Source organism: Bactrocera neohumeralis, chromosome 2 (assembly GCF_024586455.1).
Source record: "Bactrocera neohumeralis isolate Rockhampton chromosome 2, APGP_CSIRO_Bneo_wtdbg2-racon-allhic-juicebox.fasta_v2, whole genome shotgun sequence".
Lineage (NCBI taxonomy): Eukaryota > Metazoa > Arthropoda > Insecta > Diptera > Tephritidae > Bactrocera > Bactrocera neohumeralis.
Window position 1 is genome coordinate 3,886,050 of NC_065919.1, and position 20,244 is coordinate 3,906,293.

At 35.0% G+C, this 20,244-nt stretch overlaps 2 protein-coding genes across 6 annotated transcripts in view; one reads left to right on the top strand and one right to left on the bottom strand.

Annotated features, from left to right (window-relative positions):
- The window catches only part of LOC126751158 (protein roadkill), a 178,285-nt gene that overhangs the window by 152,209 nt on the left and 5,832 nt on the right, over positions 1 to 20,244 (bottom strand). For 2 of the 5 annotated variants that reach the window (XM_050461199.1, XM_050461198.1), the window contains exon 2: positions 8,612 to 8,682. The gene's annotated coding sequence lies outside the window, so the exon portion shown is untranslated. Of the gene's footprint in view, positions 1 to 7,336; positions 7,452 to 8,611; positions 8,683 to 20,244 lie in introns of those variants that run through there. The other 3 variants (XM_050461201.1, XM_050461197.1, XM_050461196.1) reach the window with 2 other exon arrangements.
- On the top strand, positions 14,013 to 17,899 carry LOC126751181 (probable cytochrome P450 6d5). Its single transcript, XM_050461228.1, has 6 exons — positions 14,013 to 15,277; positions 15,420 to 15,572; positions 16,629 to 16,828; positions 16,886 to 17,119; positions 17,187 to 17,429; positions 17,496 to 17,899. Exons 1-6 carry the CDS (start codon positions 14,748 to 14,750, stop codon positions 17,672 to 17,674), a joined length of 1,539 nt encoding a protein of 512 aa, XP_050317185.1. The 5' UTR covers positions 14,013 to 14,747; the 3' UTR covers positions 17,675 to 17,899.

Genomic DNA, 20,244 nt, shown 5'->3' on the forward strand with positions numbered 1-20,244 from the left:
GCAGCATGGCATAATCAATGCCCTACAACAGCAACAACAAGTGGGGAGAATGCTTAATCCAACGTAGATATTTCGCCCGCATTATCTGCGAAGCCGAAATTTCCGCTGTGATTTTATTAGCGCGGCGTGTGTGTGCGTGTGATGGGTGTAAATACATTTTATCAAACGATTTAGTAGAGACAGGTATCTTTAAATTTTTTGTCGAAACTTATTGACGCCTAACACCGCCACCATTAAGTAATACACATAAGTACATACATACATATACATACATCCGCACACACACGCATAAAATATTTGCTAAAAACATTTTCCGCTGACATTGAAGCTTAATTTGCGCGCGTGTTACCGCAGCCGCAGCCGCCTCTGCCGCAGCCTCGCCCACCGCAGCAGCGGTCGCGTCGCGCTCCATCAACACTGCCGGCATCAACTTCCCCGTTTCGTCATCCGCATTCGCATGCGGTTTTAGCGGTCGATTGTTGTCGGCAGCAGAGTTGATTAAATAGTGCGCACAGCGCGTCGTCGCTGCCGTAGTTGTTGTTTTTGTTATTGTCAGTTGTGTCGATAAACTATCAAAATTCGGTTTTCGCCATGCTTGCTTGTTCGGTGTTCTGTAGTTGTGTTGTAGTTTTTGTATTACGCTTTTGGCACTTTTGTGGCCTTGCCTAGGTTCAAAGAACTCCTCGAACTAATACCAGAAACGCAAAATGTTCGAGGAGAAATTCACGCCAATGAATACAATAAACAAACACACACACATTAATTTATTTAAATATATTTATTAACATGTGCGTGTGTACGCGTGAAGCGACTGAAGCACTTTGATATTAATTTGGCAATATTAAATCACTATGTACACATACATAGTACATACACACACACGCGGCTCTCACATTTTTTATTGCGCTGTGGTTGTTTCTGTTGTTATCATTTGCGCTTCAACATATGAAATATGCTTTTTTATCAATGTCCCTGATGCGACAGCAGCTGTCGCTTATATCGCCTGCGCCTATTTAGCTGAAGGCCTCCCGGCTCGACTCGAGGTTCAAAGTGCTAGACTAATGGAGGCCGTGCGGTCGGTGAAACGCTTCTCAAAAATCACAAGGCGTGACGCAAATGCGACAGGGCGCCGAGAAGGGTAAAACACGCATTTATCTGTTGGTATGTGTGTATGTGTGTTAGCATATACCTTTTCAAGGGAATCACCTCCGAATTACGCTTGGAGGACATTCGGTGCGTTCAGGGCTTATGCTGACCTCCAGCAGGATTGGCAGATTGGCAAGGATTTTTAATTTTCGTACATTTGCAATTGGAGAGTGAATTGAAGGTCTGCGGATAGTTGACGATTGATAAAACGGATTAAGGTTGCCAGTGAAAACTTTTTATTGCAAAAGAACACAAACGAAATCTGTGCTAATGCAATTTAAACAAGAAAAACGTGTACAAATAAAAATATAAAGGTTTTTCTATACAAAAACTTGAATTTTGATCGTTCAGTTCGTATGGCAGCTATATGCTATACGGTTGCGATATCGGTGATGGCGATAAATTAGCAGTGGCTTGCGAAGAAAATGGCGCGTGCATTTCAACTCGTTATCTCAGAAACTGAAAGAGTAGTACGAGTATATACAGACAGACAGACGTACATGGTTAAAACGGCTCAGCTCGACCCGACGTATCCTTCTTGTTGTTAAAAACTTTTTGGAAAACTTAATAACCCTGTGCAGGGTATAAATACGCATCGCAAACGTGCTTGCGGACCAAACTTTAAACTACAAATATACACGAACAAAAAAAGTAACAAATTTGCTAAACTCATAACATGTTTAGTACCAAAAACACTAATGTGCACACACATAAAAGCGTTTAATTCTAATTTGATTTTAGAAAAAAGAGAATACAAGTTATTTCAAGGTCACTAAACAGCACACGTTCAAAATCCAGTGAGCGAGTGAGTGACAAAGCATTTAATAAATAAATAAATGTTGTGCAACATGTTGCTTGGAATGTTGCTAATGAATAGAAAGAGGAAAAGAGCAACTGACATGAGGGTATGAGTACACACGATGTGTAAGCACGAGTATTGGCAATAAATTAAGTATGAGAACGGAATATTAAGAGTTGAATCAGGCACATAATTTCTTTAATTAAATCAACTTTAACAATATTTACGTAATTATTGAAACAACCAATGCAGAATGTTATAATGAAAATATAATATATAATATATTCACGTTGATAATTCAATATACAACAGTGGCAACAATTTTACAATGTGCCTGCAACTGCTGCAAATAATGTATTGTTGTAATACAGCATTTGCACTACATAAGCAAAAGTAATGAGCACAGCAAAGAACGCAAATAAAGAGACTTTGTTTTTATAAAAAAAATTTACATTGACAATCGCCATGCCCTATTGAGCGCCAGCTAACCTCCAATATTATGATATTGAGAATAAATCGGAAGTAGCAACAACAAGGTGTAATTAATGATAAAGAAAAGTCAGAAACAAACACAACCGCATTCCAAGAGCTTGGCGTTAATTTCTCAACTGTGTAAAGAAAACACGCAAAGAATTAATGAAAATGCTGCAAGCAAGAAGGGTATACATACATAAATGTATATTAACGTGTATATGAAAAGCGAAATAGATTAGAAAAACTTGTATAAAAGGGAGCAAAATATATACATATGTATGTAAGTTTTCATAAAACAACAAATTGTCGAGTACAACAAAAGTAATTACATATTAAACAATTAACAAGAGGAAGACGCGTAACCAATGACAATCACGGCAGCGACGCCTTAAGGCACCAAGTTTCTAAAACAACAACAACAAACAGCCAAACTGGGCAGTAGCGATGGTCAATGGCAACGAACGGCGGCGAATGGCAGCGACGTAGACGACAACGTCAACCGCAACAGAGGAACTACTCTCAAAGCTCATAGACGCAACCTCAACAACGTTACAATAAAAACAACACAATACATAAAAGAATCAAGGGAGCGTCGAGTTTGCATGTATTTGCGTATGTTAGCAGGCAACAATATCAGCGGCATAGGAGGAGGGCAAAACTAAATTTAATTTCATTTCATAGTCATGAGCACACAAGGTTCTTCCTATATCTCGTTTAGCTTGTATGTACAAACAAACATACTAATATATTTATTTATATGTATATACATATACATATATTTATGTATGTATATGTACGTATGGCAAACGTGCTTGCTATGTATTAATAAAAAGTCGACTTTTATATGCATACATATATAAATGAATACATTTGCAGTTGAATATATAACGAGTAGCCGAAACAAAAACCCAACAAATATCATATTAATAACAACAAAAGCAATGTTAGGGAAATTGCAAAGCTAAGCAGAAATATTTAAGTGCTCGCTCATACATACATACATACATATGTACATACATATGTATGTATATAGAAAAACAGAGAGAAGTATAGCAAAAAATAACAAACTAATGAGAAAATCAAAACAAATGGATAAGTATTGTTATCTATGCGTAACAGCAGTAAAAACCAGAAGCAAAAGTTTAACAGTAGAACTAAGTACCCACTAGGAACACAGCTAAATTGTATGTACATTAAAGTTGATTTTTTTTAAATCGTTTTTAGAAAAATCGCGACATTAACTTTAAGATATTTTTGTGAGATGTACAAATATATACATAATAAAAAACAGTTATCAAAAAAAAATAATAATTGTACAAATTAAGAAAATAATAACTAAAAACATTAATAAAAAAATGACTAAAAAAATTAAATTTGAAAACAAAATAAAAATTAATAATAAAAATAAAATAACAAAAATAAAATTAAGAAAAAATAATCTAAAAAAATACAATTTAAATTTAAAATAATAATAAATTAGAATTAACATTAAAAAAATGTGTTATAATTAAAAAAAAAACAAATAATATAATACTTAAATAATTATAATTAAAAAAAATTAAAAAGCAATAACAATATATTAATAATTAAAACTTAATAAAAAAAATTAATAAGTAAATTAAAGAAATATTAATCTCCATTCTTAATTTTCATACACTATATCTTATTTTAACATTTAACTTTAACTTTAACGAATCCTTGTTTAAATATTTAACGAATAATCGTAAATAATACTGTTTTTCCAAATTAGATTAACCTCACTCCTTGCTTGGTACAACCGCTCAGTAATTCCCACAGGGTTTAACAGTATTAAGTTGTGTTTACATTATTCTACACCACTTGTGATTGTTTTATTTTTTATTTTATTTGTACACTTGAGCATGCTCTTACTTTGTTTGCTTTATTTTGCACTACTACTTCATAGCTTTTGCCTTTGCCGCTGCCGTTGCCACATGTTATTTCAATATTTAATTCTATCAAGTACATAGCAACAAACTAAATGCCAATTCTGACCAGCATACGTGCCGATAGACAAACAAATATCTATATACCCAATGTACAACAATATGCATGTGTAAGTATAGTAAAAGGGAGGCCGGTATATACAAAACATACTCACATCGTATAATCAATGACCTCACTCTCAAGTTGCTTGATTATTCGGCCGGTTGGCCAGAGCTCACGCAAATGCTCGCTACTTACATAAATATCGGCAGAGCAGAGCACAACTGCGCAGCGGCGCTAACAGTATATTTAACAGCGCACTCTGGTATATAATATATGCAAGGCTACGAATGTTAGTAACATAGAAACAGCTTTCAATAACATAGAAACAGCTTACATCGACATATGAGTAATGAATATGGTAACAGTGTACTGTAAATTAACAGTGTTAACTCTTCGGAGGCAGTGGGTGGCTCTTTCACATGAGTGGGCGTGTGAAAATAGTGTGATAAGCGAATTTTTTGATTTTTTTTCTATCAGAAGTATGTGTTATAAGATAATTTAAATATAAATGAGACATATATTGTTTTATTTATTGAGCTCTCTATGTGAGCCGAGTGTACTTCTCTCCTCTCTTGCCTTTCTAATCTGTTTTAGCCAATTAATTGCCAATATTTTTTTAAGTTATGTGCATACTCTTTATAAATCTGGTAAAAGGTTGCGTGTAAGACGGACGACAGTATGCAAAGCAAAGATTGTAGCTAAAAGTTCCCATATGGATATTCTTCTCTGTTTATACGCTTTTCCGCATTTTTTAAATGAAACTAATAAATACACTTCTAAACTTAAAGAGAATTAATTAACGGAAAAGTGTGAAAAAAAGTATTTTTTTCTTTGAAAAAATAATACTTTTAATAACTTGATTTTGTGTAAACTAAAAAACATTCAAAATGTTTAAGTGTCAACTGCTGCCACTAAAAATAACAACGTTTTCTTAAAGTAGGTACAAGTTAAAATACATAATATGTCTTATAAAATATATATACTGATGTAAATCTGTACCTATGTATGTATGTACATATGTATGCTCATACACTCAAAGCCATTTTTATTTATGCAGCTAAATGTCAATTTCAACCGTTAAAGGTGAAATAAATAGAATGTCAAATTTCAAAGACGCTCAAAGCAAACACAAGCGCACGAAATTAGTTTTAGTGCCACTTCGACCTTACTGACATGTGAAAAATGTAGAGAAATCAAATCAATTCAAAAACTTAGTATTAAAATAAATGTTGCATGTTAGCCAGAAAATATAGCGAAATGACTTTTAAGGTTATATTTATCGATAAAATGTAAAGCAAAGCAATGAGTTTAGTTTTTGGTTTTAGAAATATGCTTGGTGTATAAATGTATGCAGGGTTGCAAATAATGCATTAAAAATAATTATATTTTATTTAAAATTTTTTTGTTTTGTAATCACAGAAGTCTTAATTAAAAATACTTTTTTATTTTATACTTTTGTATCTTGAATACAAATATTCACAAATCTGATTCTAAGTAATATTTTTGCCTTATTATTTAAGATATAACAATATATTACTTTATTTTGTTTTGATAAATTTTGCAATTTATATCACATAATTTAATATTTTTTGTTTTATTTTGGTGAGTTTATATTGATTTATCTATTCGTTTTATGTATGCGTTTGATCTATCCGTTAAATTTTTTTTATTTTAATATTTTTATTTCCATTTCTTGATTTGATATATAAATTATCAACTGATTTATACTTTTATTCTGTATATATTTTTTATTTTATTTTAGTTTTGCATTATTATTATTTTAAATATATTTTACTGCCTTTTCTAAATTCACCACGAGAGTTGCTGTTTAATTGCTACCCGGTGGTGGCATCTCCCGCCTAAAAGACTAGTAGTACACAAACGGAATAAGTACATATGCACTTAACGTGTAGAGAATGCAAACTTCAAAGAAGCGTACGTAATGCACAGCTGACTATAGCGACACTGCTGTAAAATTAAACATTGCACTCTTTATCAGATTTTTTTTGCGAATTTATAGGTTATCCAGTGTTAATTTGACAGCATACAAAAAACAAATATAAAGTCTTAACATTTTTTTTTATTTTTACTCATTATTAAAATTCACTTTATACCAATACGCTTTTGCACAAATATATGCGTATAATTTCCATAATTTTTGCATTAAATTCAAATAATTTCACACTTTTCAATTCACACAATAAAACAACAAAGCGGCAAACTATAACATATGTACATATGTGTGCTATGTTTACATACAAAAATATATGTACTTAAGCACGTGTGAACTTTAAAAACCATTAAAAAATATAGTTTATATTGCAAAAATGTCAATATTTGTCAAAACGAAGGTTAGATATGGTTGACTCTGGCGGCTTGCGAAAGCGGCAAATAATCGTAAGCACTAGACAAAGGTGTCGTCGTCGGCCAACAAACGGCAATAGAGACGACAGCACACTTACATACGAACATATGTACATATGTATATACGAATAGGTAAAGGTAAGGCAAGTATAAAAAACCAAATGAAAAGCTATGATGCGGTAGGCGGATATGCTTGTTTGTGGGCGACAAACTGCACGTTGAGGACGAACAGTCAAAACCGCTGACCCAAAACAAGCACAATAACAAAAACAAAAACTTTCCAGGCGCCGTGTTAACGATAGAGGAAAGAGAGAAAACCCGAGATAGAGCGGTAATATTAACCACCGTCGCATTTAGCTCCACCTTTTTGTTGTTACTCCTATGGCAAAGCCTAACAGCTCTGCTCTGCTGAGCAACAGTAACTAGAACTTTTCAACACCACTTCATACAAATTTTATTAAACGGAAAAGGGTTCATAATAAAATGTTATGACAAATGCGGCTTTTATGTTTATCAAACTGCAAAAAACTTTTGTGATTGCCTTACGTGTTCGAGCACTTGTTTAATTTATTATATTCTTGTTGTTGTTATACAAGTTTATGCACGTAAGTATGTACATATGTAAAGATTGGGGCTTTAACGTTTGAGTACACTCGCGTTACTACTCTCTAAGCGCAGCAGCTGATGACTGAGCGCATGGCTGGCGAAGCTGTTGCTCACCCAGTGATAGTAGGAGCAGTGGAAAATTGTATATGTATGTATGTACACGCATACATAGGTATGTATGCGCAAATTGTTGTTGCCGCAAGCGTAATATTGTTATGGTTGTTGCATTACTGTGTCGCAAAAACGCAATGTGTTTGTTGTGAGAATTGCAATTTAAGAAAGAAAAAAACAAACGCACGGTAATCAAAATTTACAAAAGAGTGTATTGCGCCACACACATACATATGTATGCATGTGTAGGAGCAACATGTATAACAAATAACAGCATTTATTTCAACACCCTGTTAACAGCCCGGTCGTACGCTTTTACCGCACCACCTTTACCCCTACAGACTGTTGTCAAGCATTGGCCCACTATGGGAATTCTCACAACGCCAACGTCGCGACAGCAAAACTTGCTCGCCAAGTTTTACATGTATGCTCTGCTCTTGAAATTCTTAAAGCGATGCTCATAAGCTAATGCTGAGAGCACACCTACCCACTGCAGTGACACTAACTCAGCCTGTTATAAATAATACAGTATTTGTTTATTGCTTCTTCAAACATAAATTGAATGCTCTTGTTGGCTGTTGTGACATTTGGAAAATTGCTTTTTTGCTGCAAGGCAATAGAAATTGTCTCCCCGCCCACCAAACAAATAAGGAAATAAATATTGGCGGTGTTCTGTATCTATAGTAAATCTGATTGCTAAATAAAATTAAAATATTATAATACTTACACTTTGACAGTTGCTTTAAGAAACTTTCGCTACATGTAATTTGTAAGATATGAGGATAAAAAAGAATATACATAATATTTATGTGATCAGCTGTTTCATTAAACACTATCTTCTGAACTTTATCGGTTTAGAATAATATAAATTGAAATGTCCAGAAGTTTTCCAGTAATAAAGAAAACGAATGACAGTTGTATGTATGACAGTTTTTCATACAAATACAATTTAGCTGGCAGTTAAAACGTTTCATAAATATTTATAATTTCTTTCTTAAAATTTAACTACTATCACGACAGAAAAGCCAAAAGTTTTACAATGAAATATAATGTAAACAGCTTTAAACTAGGAATAAAAATAATTTTTACAATCGATTTTCTTACCTGATAAATTAAATAGTTGGACTTTATGTGTAAAGAAGAAAAGAAAGTTAAGCCACAAAGATCAGCAGATGCTAGAATGAGGAGAGACAAAACGGTATTACTTAAATTATTAGAAATAATATAGAAATAGGAAAATGCAAAAAAAAACATTAAAAGAAAAAACAATTTTGATGTGATAATTTCGCTTTCGATAACGATAAATTGTTGTAATGCGGCTGCACGAATATATTTTCATATGCCTATTTACAAATTAGTTTCAAGTTAAATTTTTTGATTTTTCTGAAATAAGTTTTTTTACATTGAATAATACTGTGAAGATAATTATCTGATCAATTTTGACCCGGACCGATAAAAGAAAAAACAACATAAATGATTTTTGATCGACTTTCACGTAATTTTATCGGGTTTCTCCATTCGTGGAAAGTTTCGACATATATTCTTGGCGCACCACCTAGTCTGTATTGGACTTCTATTCAATTTCTTCTTTAAAAAATCGTCGTGGTAAAAAATCGTTACAAAAAAACTACTGAATCGATTGTTTTGAAATTTTCAGATTATATTAATACATGCTTCAAGAATACACAGTGAATTAAAAAAAGAAAATTAATTGCTTTGAGTTATACGAGATGCTGTTGTTGTTTTAACGAGGAATGATGGCAAGTTGACTGTCCTTGGCTGGATAAAAATCCGGGTCCGTTGCAGTTACTTAGACCCGACTGTCGTGGAAACGAGATCTCTCGATATATGATTGTTAAACATAGGCTGTTTTTTTACCCGAGTAACCCCTTAAGATCCTCTGTTCCATACAATCAGTTCGAAAAAATAAAATTTTGTGAGCAAAATGTTTTTCAAAAGCTTCAACTCATTTTAAATTTAGACTAATAGAACAACGCTACTATTATTATGAACACAACTGTATGTATGTGTATGCTTCATATTTCTTTTCACGTTTTGCAACAAGTTGAAATAATTTTCGCCAAAAAAGCTTATTTAACCGTTGGAATAGCAGCCTTTATCGATTCATAAAAAATACATACATATTTCTGCAGTTATAAGTAGGTATGGATATGTGTGCAAACGGTTTATAATAATGCAAGACATAATATGTGTGAATTGATTGTTTATTGTTTATGTGAGCGTTTATGTTTAAGGTGAGCAACTTCGGTCAAGGAATTGTTCTTTATTAATTTATGTTATATGTTTGTACGCATTTGTGTTGCTACATATGCATACATGTATGTGTGTGTGTGTAGATTAGTGTGGGCATGTTAGTATGCATGCAGCTTGCTGTTATTTTCACAATTTAAATTTTCGACTATTTGGCGTGTAGAATTTAACGAGAACAACCTCCAAACCAGCAACCAGCATCCTCATTGCCTCAAAGTGCTACTTTTTTTATGGTGCACAACTAGCTCAGCCGAGTGTAGAAGCCATTCACCTTTTAGTAGTTGCTACAATATGTATTTATCTCTGTTGCTTTGTTTGTGTATAAATCATGGCATTCACTACGCATACCGCTGTTGCCTGCCTAGCTCGTTGACTATAACTAGCTATCTGCTCAGTTATACAGATGTATGTATGTACCATATGTACTTGGGCGCTGGTGCTTGGCGCTGCTGCCTCGTTGGGCCATTCACATTTCGCACACAATTTGTTGCCATTTCGCGTTCACGTCGCAACATAAAAACTGGTTCTTCCACTCAATAATGATGATGAATAAATAAATTCATGCTGTTCCACTAATAATATAATAATAATGAAGTAATTTCGAGGGTAAAAACAAAAACAAAACCGAGCAGGCGAGCAGCCGAGTCAGATTGCTTCACCTCCCGCACCCACCTGTCATAGAGTGAACAATTTGCCGAGTTTGTGTTTGGAAATTAAAATTTATGTTAATTGAGAGGCCTTAACTAAATCGCCTCTTAGCCATTGATCTTCTGTGGCAAATGAGTTTTGCGGTTTTCAATTGTTTACCATACTTATTCGCAAAAACACGAAAGTAAAAATTCAGCTCATCATTTTGCGTATCATTATAATGCTAGAATATTGAAATGTTTAGTTTGTAGTTCGTAAATTTTGTTTAATAGTGTACACATGTATTCGAAATATTATTTAGAATTTATTTGCATTTTTTAAAAAATCATTTAACAGGTCAATGGATAAGTCCCCGGCATACCATAGTAACAAAAAAATTTTGGCAAAATACGTTTTTTTTATTCAACATAGTTCCCTTCAAGGATGATACACTGATTACAGTGGCCCTCCAACTTTTCGATACTATTTTTGTAGTACGATTTGACCTTTGCTTCAAAATAGACCTCAATTTCGCCGATCTTCCCTTCATTTGACGAAAATTTTTTCCCAGCGAGCATTCTTTTGAGAACTGAGAACACGAAATCGGCGCTGAGGGCCAGTTCTGGAGAATACGGTGGACGCGGAAGCAATTCCAAGCCTAATTTATGGATTTTCGCCATCGTTTTCACTGACTTGCGACACGGCGCATTGTCTTGGTGAAACAGCACTTTCTTTTTCTTCAAAAGCGTCCGTTTTTCGGCGATTTCGTCCTTCAAAAGGTCCAATAACGTTATGTACTTAATAGTCGCTGTTGATGGTCTTTCCTTTTTCAAGGTAGTCTATAAAAATTATTCCATGAGTATCCTAAAATATAGACGACATGACTGGCCAGCTGACTGTTGCGTTTTTCTACGCTTTGGAGCGGGTTCTCCGTGTGCAGTCCACTGTCTATTGGAGTTCGAAGTGAAATGATGGAACCAAGTTTCATCTATTGTCACATAACGACGCAAAAACTCGGCTTTGGTACGCTTGGACATCTCCAAACACTGCTCCGAATCATCAACTCGTTGTTGTTTTTTTTAGCAAAAGTGAGCTTGCATAGCACCCACTTTGCACAGAGCTTTCTTTTACCCAAATATTCCTAGATCATATGATCTAGACGCTCAGTTGTTGTCTTTAGATTGCCTGAAATCTCGAACAATATCACTTTGCGGTCATCCAAAATTATTGTGTGGTCGGTAACAACCTTTTTTGGTCGTCCAAACTTAGCACTCCAATTCTTGATGGTTGATTTTCCGCTCTTTATGTCGGTGTAGCGCACCGCAGGAACAATGCGTTTTTTTTTAAGCCAACAAATGGCAAAAATTTTACCAAAAATATAGATTTTTTGTTCAAAGTCTAGGAAAAAATTACAATTTTAATTTTTTTATTTTCTTTTTAATTTTAGATGACCCAATATTAAGTTATGCTGTCCACGGCGAGAGCACATTCCGTGGGAGACACCCAGGGAGATGAGGTCTCAACCGCTGAATTTTCGACATTTTTTTATCAAAATTTCAGGACACATGGTTCAAATATGACCTTTGACATTCCATATTATATTTTTGAAATATATGATTGCTTGCATTAAAAAAATCGTAAAAATACCTTTTCTTTGGTTCCTCTGAAACCCACCTAACCCCTTAACTTAATTTTAAATAATATTAAAATTTTTACATGAATTAACCTATTTTATATATATAAAAATTGGAAGAAACTATCCGAAAAAAATATATATTTTTTGTTCATACTTCGATATGTTAGCAAGCGAGTCACTGCAGCAGTGGAGGACATTTCTTTAAGCACCTATGGTAGGTAGGTAGGTAGGAGTGCAGCCCTGTTGTCTATCGGGCTCAATTAGCACTTGATGTGCCATTTTCATGCACTATTCGTAGAACCTTCTGTATCTGCTATCACGTTTCACCTTCTCTTTCCAACCAGCACCTTTGACTCGAAAAATAATTAATTCTTTTCTTCAAAAAGACTGCATATTCTTGAAATACGTTTGAATACACCCGTCATATTTTAAAATAAATTATACAGTTGTTTTTTTTTCATCTCAAAAATCGCCTTTTAGCCTAGAAAGCCGCAACTTTGCAATTTTTCTGTGCACAGCTGTAGGTGCTATTTTATTGCGTTTTATTGCGTTTTACTGACATCTTCTTAAAGCAGCAAGCGTACTGATTGTTGTTATTTTTTCACCATATTTGCAAGTGTTCTGTCATGCAAAATCAAAAATGCAAGTCATCTTTACGCAACTCCAACTGATAAGTATCATATTTCTATATACATATGTACATATATGCATGTTTGTATGCTTTACATTAAAAATACCAATACACTTGTTGCTTTCATTGCGATTGCTGTTAAAAATTCACTAATTACGATGACTATTAAATGTCAAAGATTATATTTTGAGACATTTGTTGACAACCCTAAATGAAGATGACAAAGCAAAACACGGATAAGGTTCTTAGACACAAAACAAAGTTACTACATGCTTCCATTTTAGATTATGATAGAGCTTATATCAAGTTCTTTCTACTAAACACATCGCCAAAAATTTAAAATCGATAACAATTTAGATGAAAACTTCCCGAATTTTCATAAAAGCGTCTAACCCAGAATAATCATTAGCTGTAAACTATAGGGCCGTAAAAACCCTCAGCAGCAATGTTAGGCTTTAGAATGCTATGAAGCCTTCAAGTCACAAACATTAGTTAGAGTAAGAATTTATCAAAAGATGAAATGAAAATATCGATAGCAGTAAATACAGCTAAAATGAGTCAACTGACCGAATTGTAAGCCAAATATTTGTGCAGACAACTTAAAAGTGGTAAAATAAACTGGCAAGTCATCCGAGTGAAGCAACGACACGATATACAATACATTGTGACAAAAAAAGCATCCGGAACATGTAATTAAATTCTCCGTGTAAATGATACTTGAAAAATAAAATATTTTGCTAAGTTGGTAGGACTGTCCTGAATTACTATGCCAAGTATTAGCGCGATCTGTCAACCAGTTTGTTTACAGCAACTGCTTAAGGCGGTACGCCTCAGTAGTGCATGGCGATTTTTACAATGGATAAAAATATCGAATAAAGAATTCTCAGAGAAGTCTCAAATTTTGTATTTATAACCAAATTTCGTTGGAAGACTTATGGTGATTCAAAAACACAAGCCTGGTACAAAGACTTCAAAGACGGTCGAGAGATCATTGAAGACATGCCTCGTTCTGGAGGACCTTCGACCTCTTCAACTGCTGATAATATTAAAAAAGTAAAGGATATGGTGCTTGAAAATCGTCAAGAAAGCGTTTGAGAGACGGCAAGAGAGCTCGATATCTCTCGAGAGTCCGTTCGAATGATTTTGGTGGATATTTTGGGTATGAAACGCGTTCTTACCCGTCTCGTTCCGATGAAGCTGAATTTGTTTCAAAAAGTACTGTAAACAGGTCTCTTTGGACATACTTGATCGTGCAAATTCCGATCCCACATTCAGAAAATATCGAAATTGAAACCGTTTTGGCCGATCGAAGAGATAAAACAAAATTCGCTGACGGAGCTGAATGCCACCTCAAAAGGACTGGAAAAATCGTTGGCATAAGTGTATTCCATCAGGTGGGGATTACTTTGAAGGCTACAAAATAAATTATGACGAATCCGGGTACTTTTCTGTCACAATATATATCTATATAAAAACGTATAATTCAATATTTATAAATTAAAGCTAGTGTTAAACTTTAAAAAAATGTAGCTGATAACGTTAACAGGGTATTCACACGGCAACAATTTCGCAATTTATCTGGTAATTTGTAACGTTTCTGGGACTAACAGCTGACAGCTTTTGTGAAGATACCTTATCAAATAAAAAAATTTTCTATAACAGGTATTTATGTTGTATGGCAGCTATATGCCGGCGGATCTGAAACAAAAGCATATTATTGAAGAGAAAGGGACAATTTTAGATCTGCATTCCAAAAACTGAAGGACTAGCTCGCGTATATACAGACGGACATGGCTAAACCGATTCAGTTCAACACGCTCATCATTTATATATAAATACTTTAACTGGTCACCTTTCTTCTGCGAGTTTCAAACTTAATATACTCTATTGAGTGTATTTATAAACATTCAAATTGTTGTCGCCTTACCACGTGCTGTGCTGTGAATACCCCTATTGCATTTTTAAGATATCTCTTAGAGACAAGCTATAAAACGCCATTGCCGACAACATAAGATTTCAATGAGTAAGCGCAACATTTAATACAGTGGCACCCGTAAGAAAGTGTATATAAAAATATGTTTCTGTTGCTCTTAACTACCGCCTGTGCGCTTGCGATATTTTACATCAAATGGACCTACACATATTGGCAACGCAAGGGCTTCCCTTATCACGAGCCAAAGATACCCTTTGGTGTGCTGGAGGCCGTACGTAGACGAAAAGCTTCCTTGGGCACTGCCATCTACGATGTTTATCGCAGTAACAAGAATAAAGTGTTGGGCATTTATCTAATTACACGACCAGCATTGCTGATACGCGATGCGCAGCTAGCGAGGGATATATTGTCGAAGGACTTTGAAAGCTTTCACGATCGTGGCATACATGTAGACGATGAGGAGGATCCGCAATCAAGGGGTGGCATTTTCTTTCTTAAAGGACGGGATTGGAGGAGTCTGCGCATAAAGCTGGCGCCCTCATTTACAACGGGAAAATTGAAGGGCATGTTTGACCAGATCGATGATGTAGGCGATAGAATGGTGAACTTTCTGAACATGCAGCTGACTGACAACGGTGTTAAAGAGTTTGAAATGAAGCATGTAATGGGCACGTGAGTTATTCGCATAGTTGTATATTTGGGATTTTTGGCAGTTTTTGTAATAATTTTAGAAAGAAAAATAATGAATTCTAAAAAGTTGCAACGGCATTTTTTTCAAAATAAATGCATAACTATACATACATACATATTTCAGCTATGCTATAGACATCATTGCATCGGTGATTTTCGGACTGGATGTGAACAGCTTCGTTGAGCCAAGCAATGAAATACTAAATGTGAGCCGAAAAGTCAACGAACCCACTTTGGGCAGTGTGGTGCGCGGCACGTGCCAGTTTCTATATCCCAGGTAGGAAGAGAGAGAAGTGTGCTTAATAAGAATGTATGCGTAGAGGCTCGAATCGTTATCTATGTATAACTTGATAACGTTGAAAAATTTAACAGATTTCTTATCATTAACAGTCTTATAGATTTAAGTTTGCAAAAAGGCTTTTTAATAATTCCTTAAATATTATTAAGTGAGATTAACATCGGAGAAGCTAGTTCATGATTGCTGAATGATTGAAACAAAACGATTTTAATATCGATAACAAGTGCGCTTCGTGGCGTTAAATGTCTATTACTATGTTCGGACCGACATTGAAAACATTTTGAAAACACATTTGTATGTTGTGGAATCTAAGCCGTTCGGACCGACAATGTGTGTTTTCGATGAGTTTTCACTGACAACTATCAATAGCCGCATTCTCCTGCTCTTGCAAGATTGCACGATGACACAAAATGCAAAAATCCTATATCGAAAAAGGCAAGGCCAAGAGAGAAGAATCTAGTGATATATGACGGCACGAAAATAAACATGGGTTTTGGTCTGACATATTTTACAGCCATTGCAAATAATTTTCTGCGTGTGTTTGTTGTTGTGCCGTTGCACTAAGAGGAAAATTCTGCAATTTCTGCACAGGGCAAGGTTTTGCAAGAGCAAGAGAATCTCCCTAATATGAGAATATCAAGTGACAGTTATATTTGTATATGGAATGTAAACAAATGTCAAGTGACAATTTAGGGCCGGCAAAATATGTCTTCCAAAAACATCGATTAAACTAGAGCAGGCACCGATTATAACGAGTGGAATGTTAGTTTTCAAGTAGTTTTCAGCGAAAACTGTGTTTTCGTTTGACAGATTTTATATGGACGAAAACACAAGTTTTCGTGCGAAAACCAGTTTTTCCCACGAAAACATGTTTTGGTTGTCGGTCCAGACATAGTATATGTCTTAGAAAAGTTGAGAGAAATAATACCCTCTCTGCTCGTAAACTACAGTTCAATAAAGTTCATTTCATATGGAATTCATTTTTTTGAAACAAAATTAAAGATATGCGGTTTCCTAACTTATTTCTCTCCATAGTTTGGAAAAACTCTTCATACGTTTGGGTTGGCGTGAAGAGGCGCCCAATATGATGAGAAAAATCGTTAAGCGTACTATAGAAATGCGCGAGGAGCAAAATATTTCACGCAAGGATATGCTTCAATTGCTCATGCAACTGCGCAACAAAGGTCAAATTAGCGTTGATGACAACGATTGGTCGGCAAAAGCGACTGACAAAGGTAAGTTTCCACAGCCGAAAGTTTTTATAATAACTTCATTTCGCCCCCTTTCCACAGTTGTGCCGAAACCCATGTCCATTGAAATAATTGCCACCAATTTATTTCTGTTCTACGTGGCCGGTTATGAAACGACTGCCTCTATCGCCTCGTTTACGGCCTTCGAATTGGCACAATCGCCGATTGCAATGGCGAAAGCACAGCGTGATGTAAGGGCGGCACTCGCGAAACACGATAACGAATTCACATACGTAGCAGTACAGGATATGAAATATCTGGATCTCTGCATAATGGGTAAAAATTAATTAAATCCCCAGAAATAAATATTTTTATACATTTAAAGTGATTTCTTTTTTTGCAGAAACTATACGGAAATATCCCGGACTACCGATACTTAATCGTCAATGCACACGGGACTACCCGTTGCCAGATAGTGATTTGGTGATCAAGTGTGGTACACCGATTATTATTTCGCTGCTGGGTATACATCGTGATGAAAAATACTTTCCAGATCCCATGCTTTGGCAGCCAGAAAGATTTTTAAATGGAAAATATGAGCCCGCCGCTTATATGCCATTCGGCGCAGGTCCCAGACATTGCATCGGTAAACCAAATAAGCATTATTTATAACTTTTTGAAATAATATTTATTATTTTTCACTTTTCAACAGCCCAACGTTTGGGTCGCATAATCGTAAAAGTCGCTTTAGCGAAATTGCTGCTCAACTTTAATGTTGAATTGAATTCTGAGCGAAAAGAAATCGAAATCGCTAATTTTGGTGTGCCGATTATGGCCAAAGGTGGCATAAATGTACGGTTATCGAAGCGAAATCCGACGCAAGGCGAATAAATCGAAGCTGTTGGAAAATTATCAATATCAATACTAGCTACTTAGTTACAAATGATTGCGCAACCTTTTACATAAATCACGAGAAATAAAGCGTTGCCGACAATTCAAAAACATTGGGTAAATAATTATGGGGCGAGAACGTCTCACTATTCCGTGTGCATTATGTTTGTATTCTTCATAATCTATAAGTATGCATACATATACTATATCGTTTTGCAAACTGAATCCGTGCTGCCAGACTTTTATTTATTAAACGAGTTTTCGGGTTGTGTTGTTGTCATTTCTAAAAATTTTGTTATATTATTATACTGTTATTTTTGAGAAAACAAAGAAACTTCAAATTTAATGGGGAATGTTGATTATCATTCGAAAGAACATTCTTTGGCATTTATTTTTTGAAGATTATCTCTTCCAAATGCTGGCCGCGCCTACGTCTCCAATTTTTGTTGACTCGTTTGAGCATTTTGACTGGTAACTTGCGAAAGACTTTGCTTCAAGGACTGAATCAAAGTGGAATTGTCCGCATACTTTAAATATCCCCGCAAGAAAAAGTGTGACGATGTGAGATCACACGATCTTGGTGGCCATTCGACCGGCTCAAAACGTGAAATTATCTGCTCACCGAAGTGTTCTCTCAATAAATCCATTGATTAATGCGATGTGGTGCCATCTTGCTGAAACCAAATGTCGCTGAGATTACGATCTTCAATTTCAGGCATCTAAAAGTCGGTTATCATGACATTTGTACCGGCATCATTTTTGGAGAAATATGTCAGGCTGATTCCACCGGTCCACAAGCCAAACCAAATCGTTGCTTTTTCGGGATGAAATGGCAGCTATTGAATCTCTTCAGGTTGCTGTTCGTTCCAAATGCGGCAATTTTGCTTGTTTACTTACTCTCATCACTGAACAAAATTTGGCACAAAAACGTCGGATCTTTTTGGAACTTCTCAAGAGCTCATAGAGCGACTTCAGTTCATGCACAAACTGTATTTTGTACACTTTCAATTTAAGATCTCGACATAAAATGCGCCAAGTCGTTTCATACGTCAGTCCGAGTTGCTGCGAACGACGCCGAATTCACGGTCTACGTGCACACTGTTATATTTTCTTCACACGTGGTCTATTTCGTCGAATATTATGCAATAATGAATTCTGGGTGACAAGATGGGTGATGGTGTTGTCTTCCAGTAGACCGATTATGTTGACCATAAGTTGAGCGAAGCGCGCGAAACCCATTACAGAATTTTGAAATAAAGTTGAACAATTTTCATGATAAAATGCCAAACAATACTGAACAAAAATAAAATGCCAGTTAGACACGACTGCCGCGTGATATGTCAAAAATTGAAAAAAGTAACTTTACTTGGATCACCCGTTATATCCAAAATATGCCTAAAGTAACAAAACCACTGTAGACCAGTGTTATTATCCGTTAAGGGTCGAGAACAGTTTGGATACTTGGATTTTAATACTCATCTCAGCTCTTTGTCTACTTTTTTTAAGCTTGAGAAACGATGTTGCATCGTGTGTCTAGTTATGTGCGTAGCATGGTTTTTTATAACGCTCGTGGTCGTGCCCATCTTTCGCTGTTATTTGCATACTCAACAGCATTTCGCACCATGGAAATTGCGCTGCCGACAAAATTTTGTACTACCTTGTAGTTTTTTCCACAAGAAATTTATTTTTGGATTACTTCATGTGGCCTATTTCATCAAAATCAAATAATATTGCAGCCTAAATCGTCCACAAGGCAGTTCAAGAGGCTTTTGCGTGACTAAGCAGATTTCAAACGCGAGCAAATAATATACTACTTACATACAGAAATAGATGTCGGCGTAGATTTGCAACTGCACTCCTACTATTTGACTAATACATACATATAATACATATGTAAAATGCTGAATAATTTATAAAATGAAGATAACAAACATAGGAAATACGCTAAAACAAAAATTGAAAACAATCAAAATATTATAATTAGAAAAGATATTGATAACGGCATTGAGTGGATTCACGTGGATGGAAAGACCAAATATATTGGGTAGTCGAAAAAGTCTTTTCGTATTTTGTCAATAGATGTCGTTGCAGTCGTATATCTCCAGTGCTACCAATCACATTGTGTCATACCATATAGTGTTGGAAAGGTGAGATTTTAAGCTTCATTTAACCAAAAAATAAAAAAAAAAATCGGGAAAATTTAAAAAAAGTTACAGCTGTTCAAAAATGAGTGAAAATAATGAAGAAATTCGCTATATTTTGAAATTTGATATAAAAAGGAAGAACGCACGCCACCAATAAAATTTGTGAAGTTTACGGAGACGATGTTGTATCAGTTTGTGTAGCCCAACAATGTTTCGCTAGCTTCCGTTCTGGAAATTTCGATTTACACTGATGGAATAATGTCTCTAGCGAAAAAATGGCAAAAAGTGGTCGACCAAAATGGTACATATTTGTTTATTTATTTATTATTATAAATATAAAAAAGTTGATTAGAAATACGAAAACACTTTTTCGACTTCCTAATTCATAAACCTTCTACCAATTGGTACCAGTTAGTAATAACAATT

Coding starts and splice junctions, on each gene's coding strand:
- LOC126751181 (XM_050461228.1), top strand. CDS start 14,748: ATGTTTCTGTTGCTCTTAACTACCGCCTGTGCGCTTGCGATATTTTAC. Junction 15,278..15,419: donor ATGAAGCATGTAATGGGCAC/GTGAGTTATTCG, acceptor TACATATTTCAG/CTATGCTATAGACATCATTG. Junction 17,120..17,186: donor TCTGGATCTCTGCATAATGG/GTAAAAATTAAT, acceptor CTTTTTTTGCAG/AAACTATACGGAAATATCCC.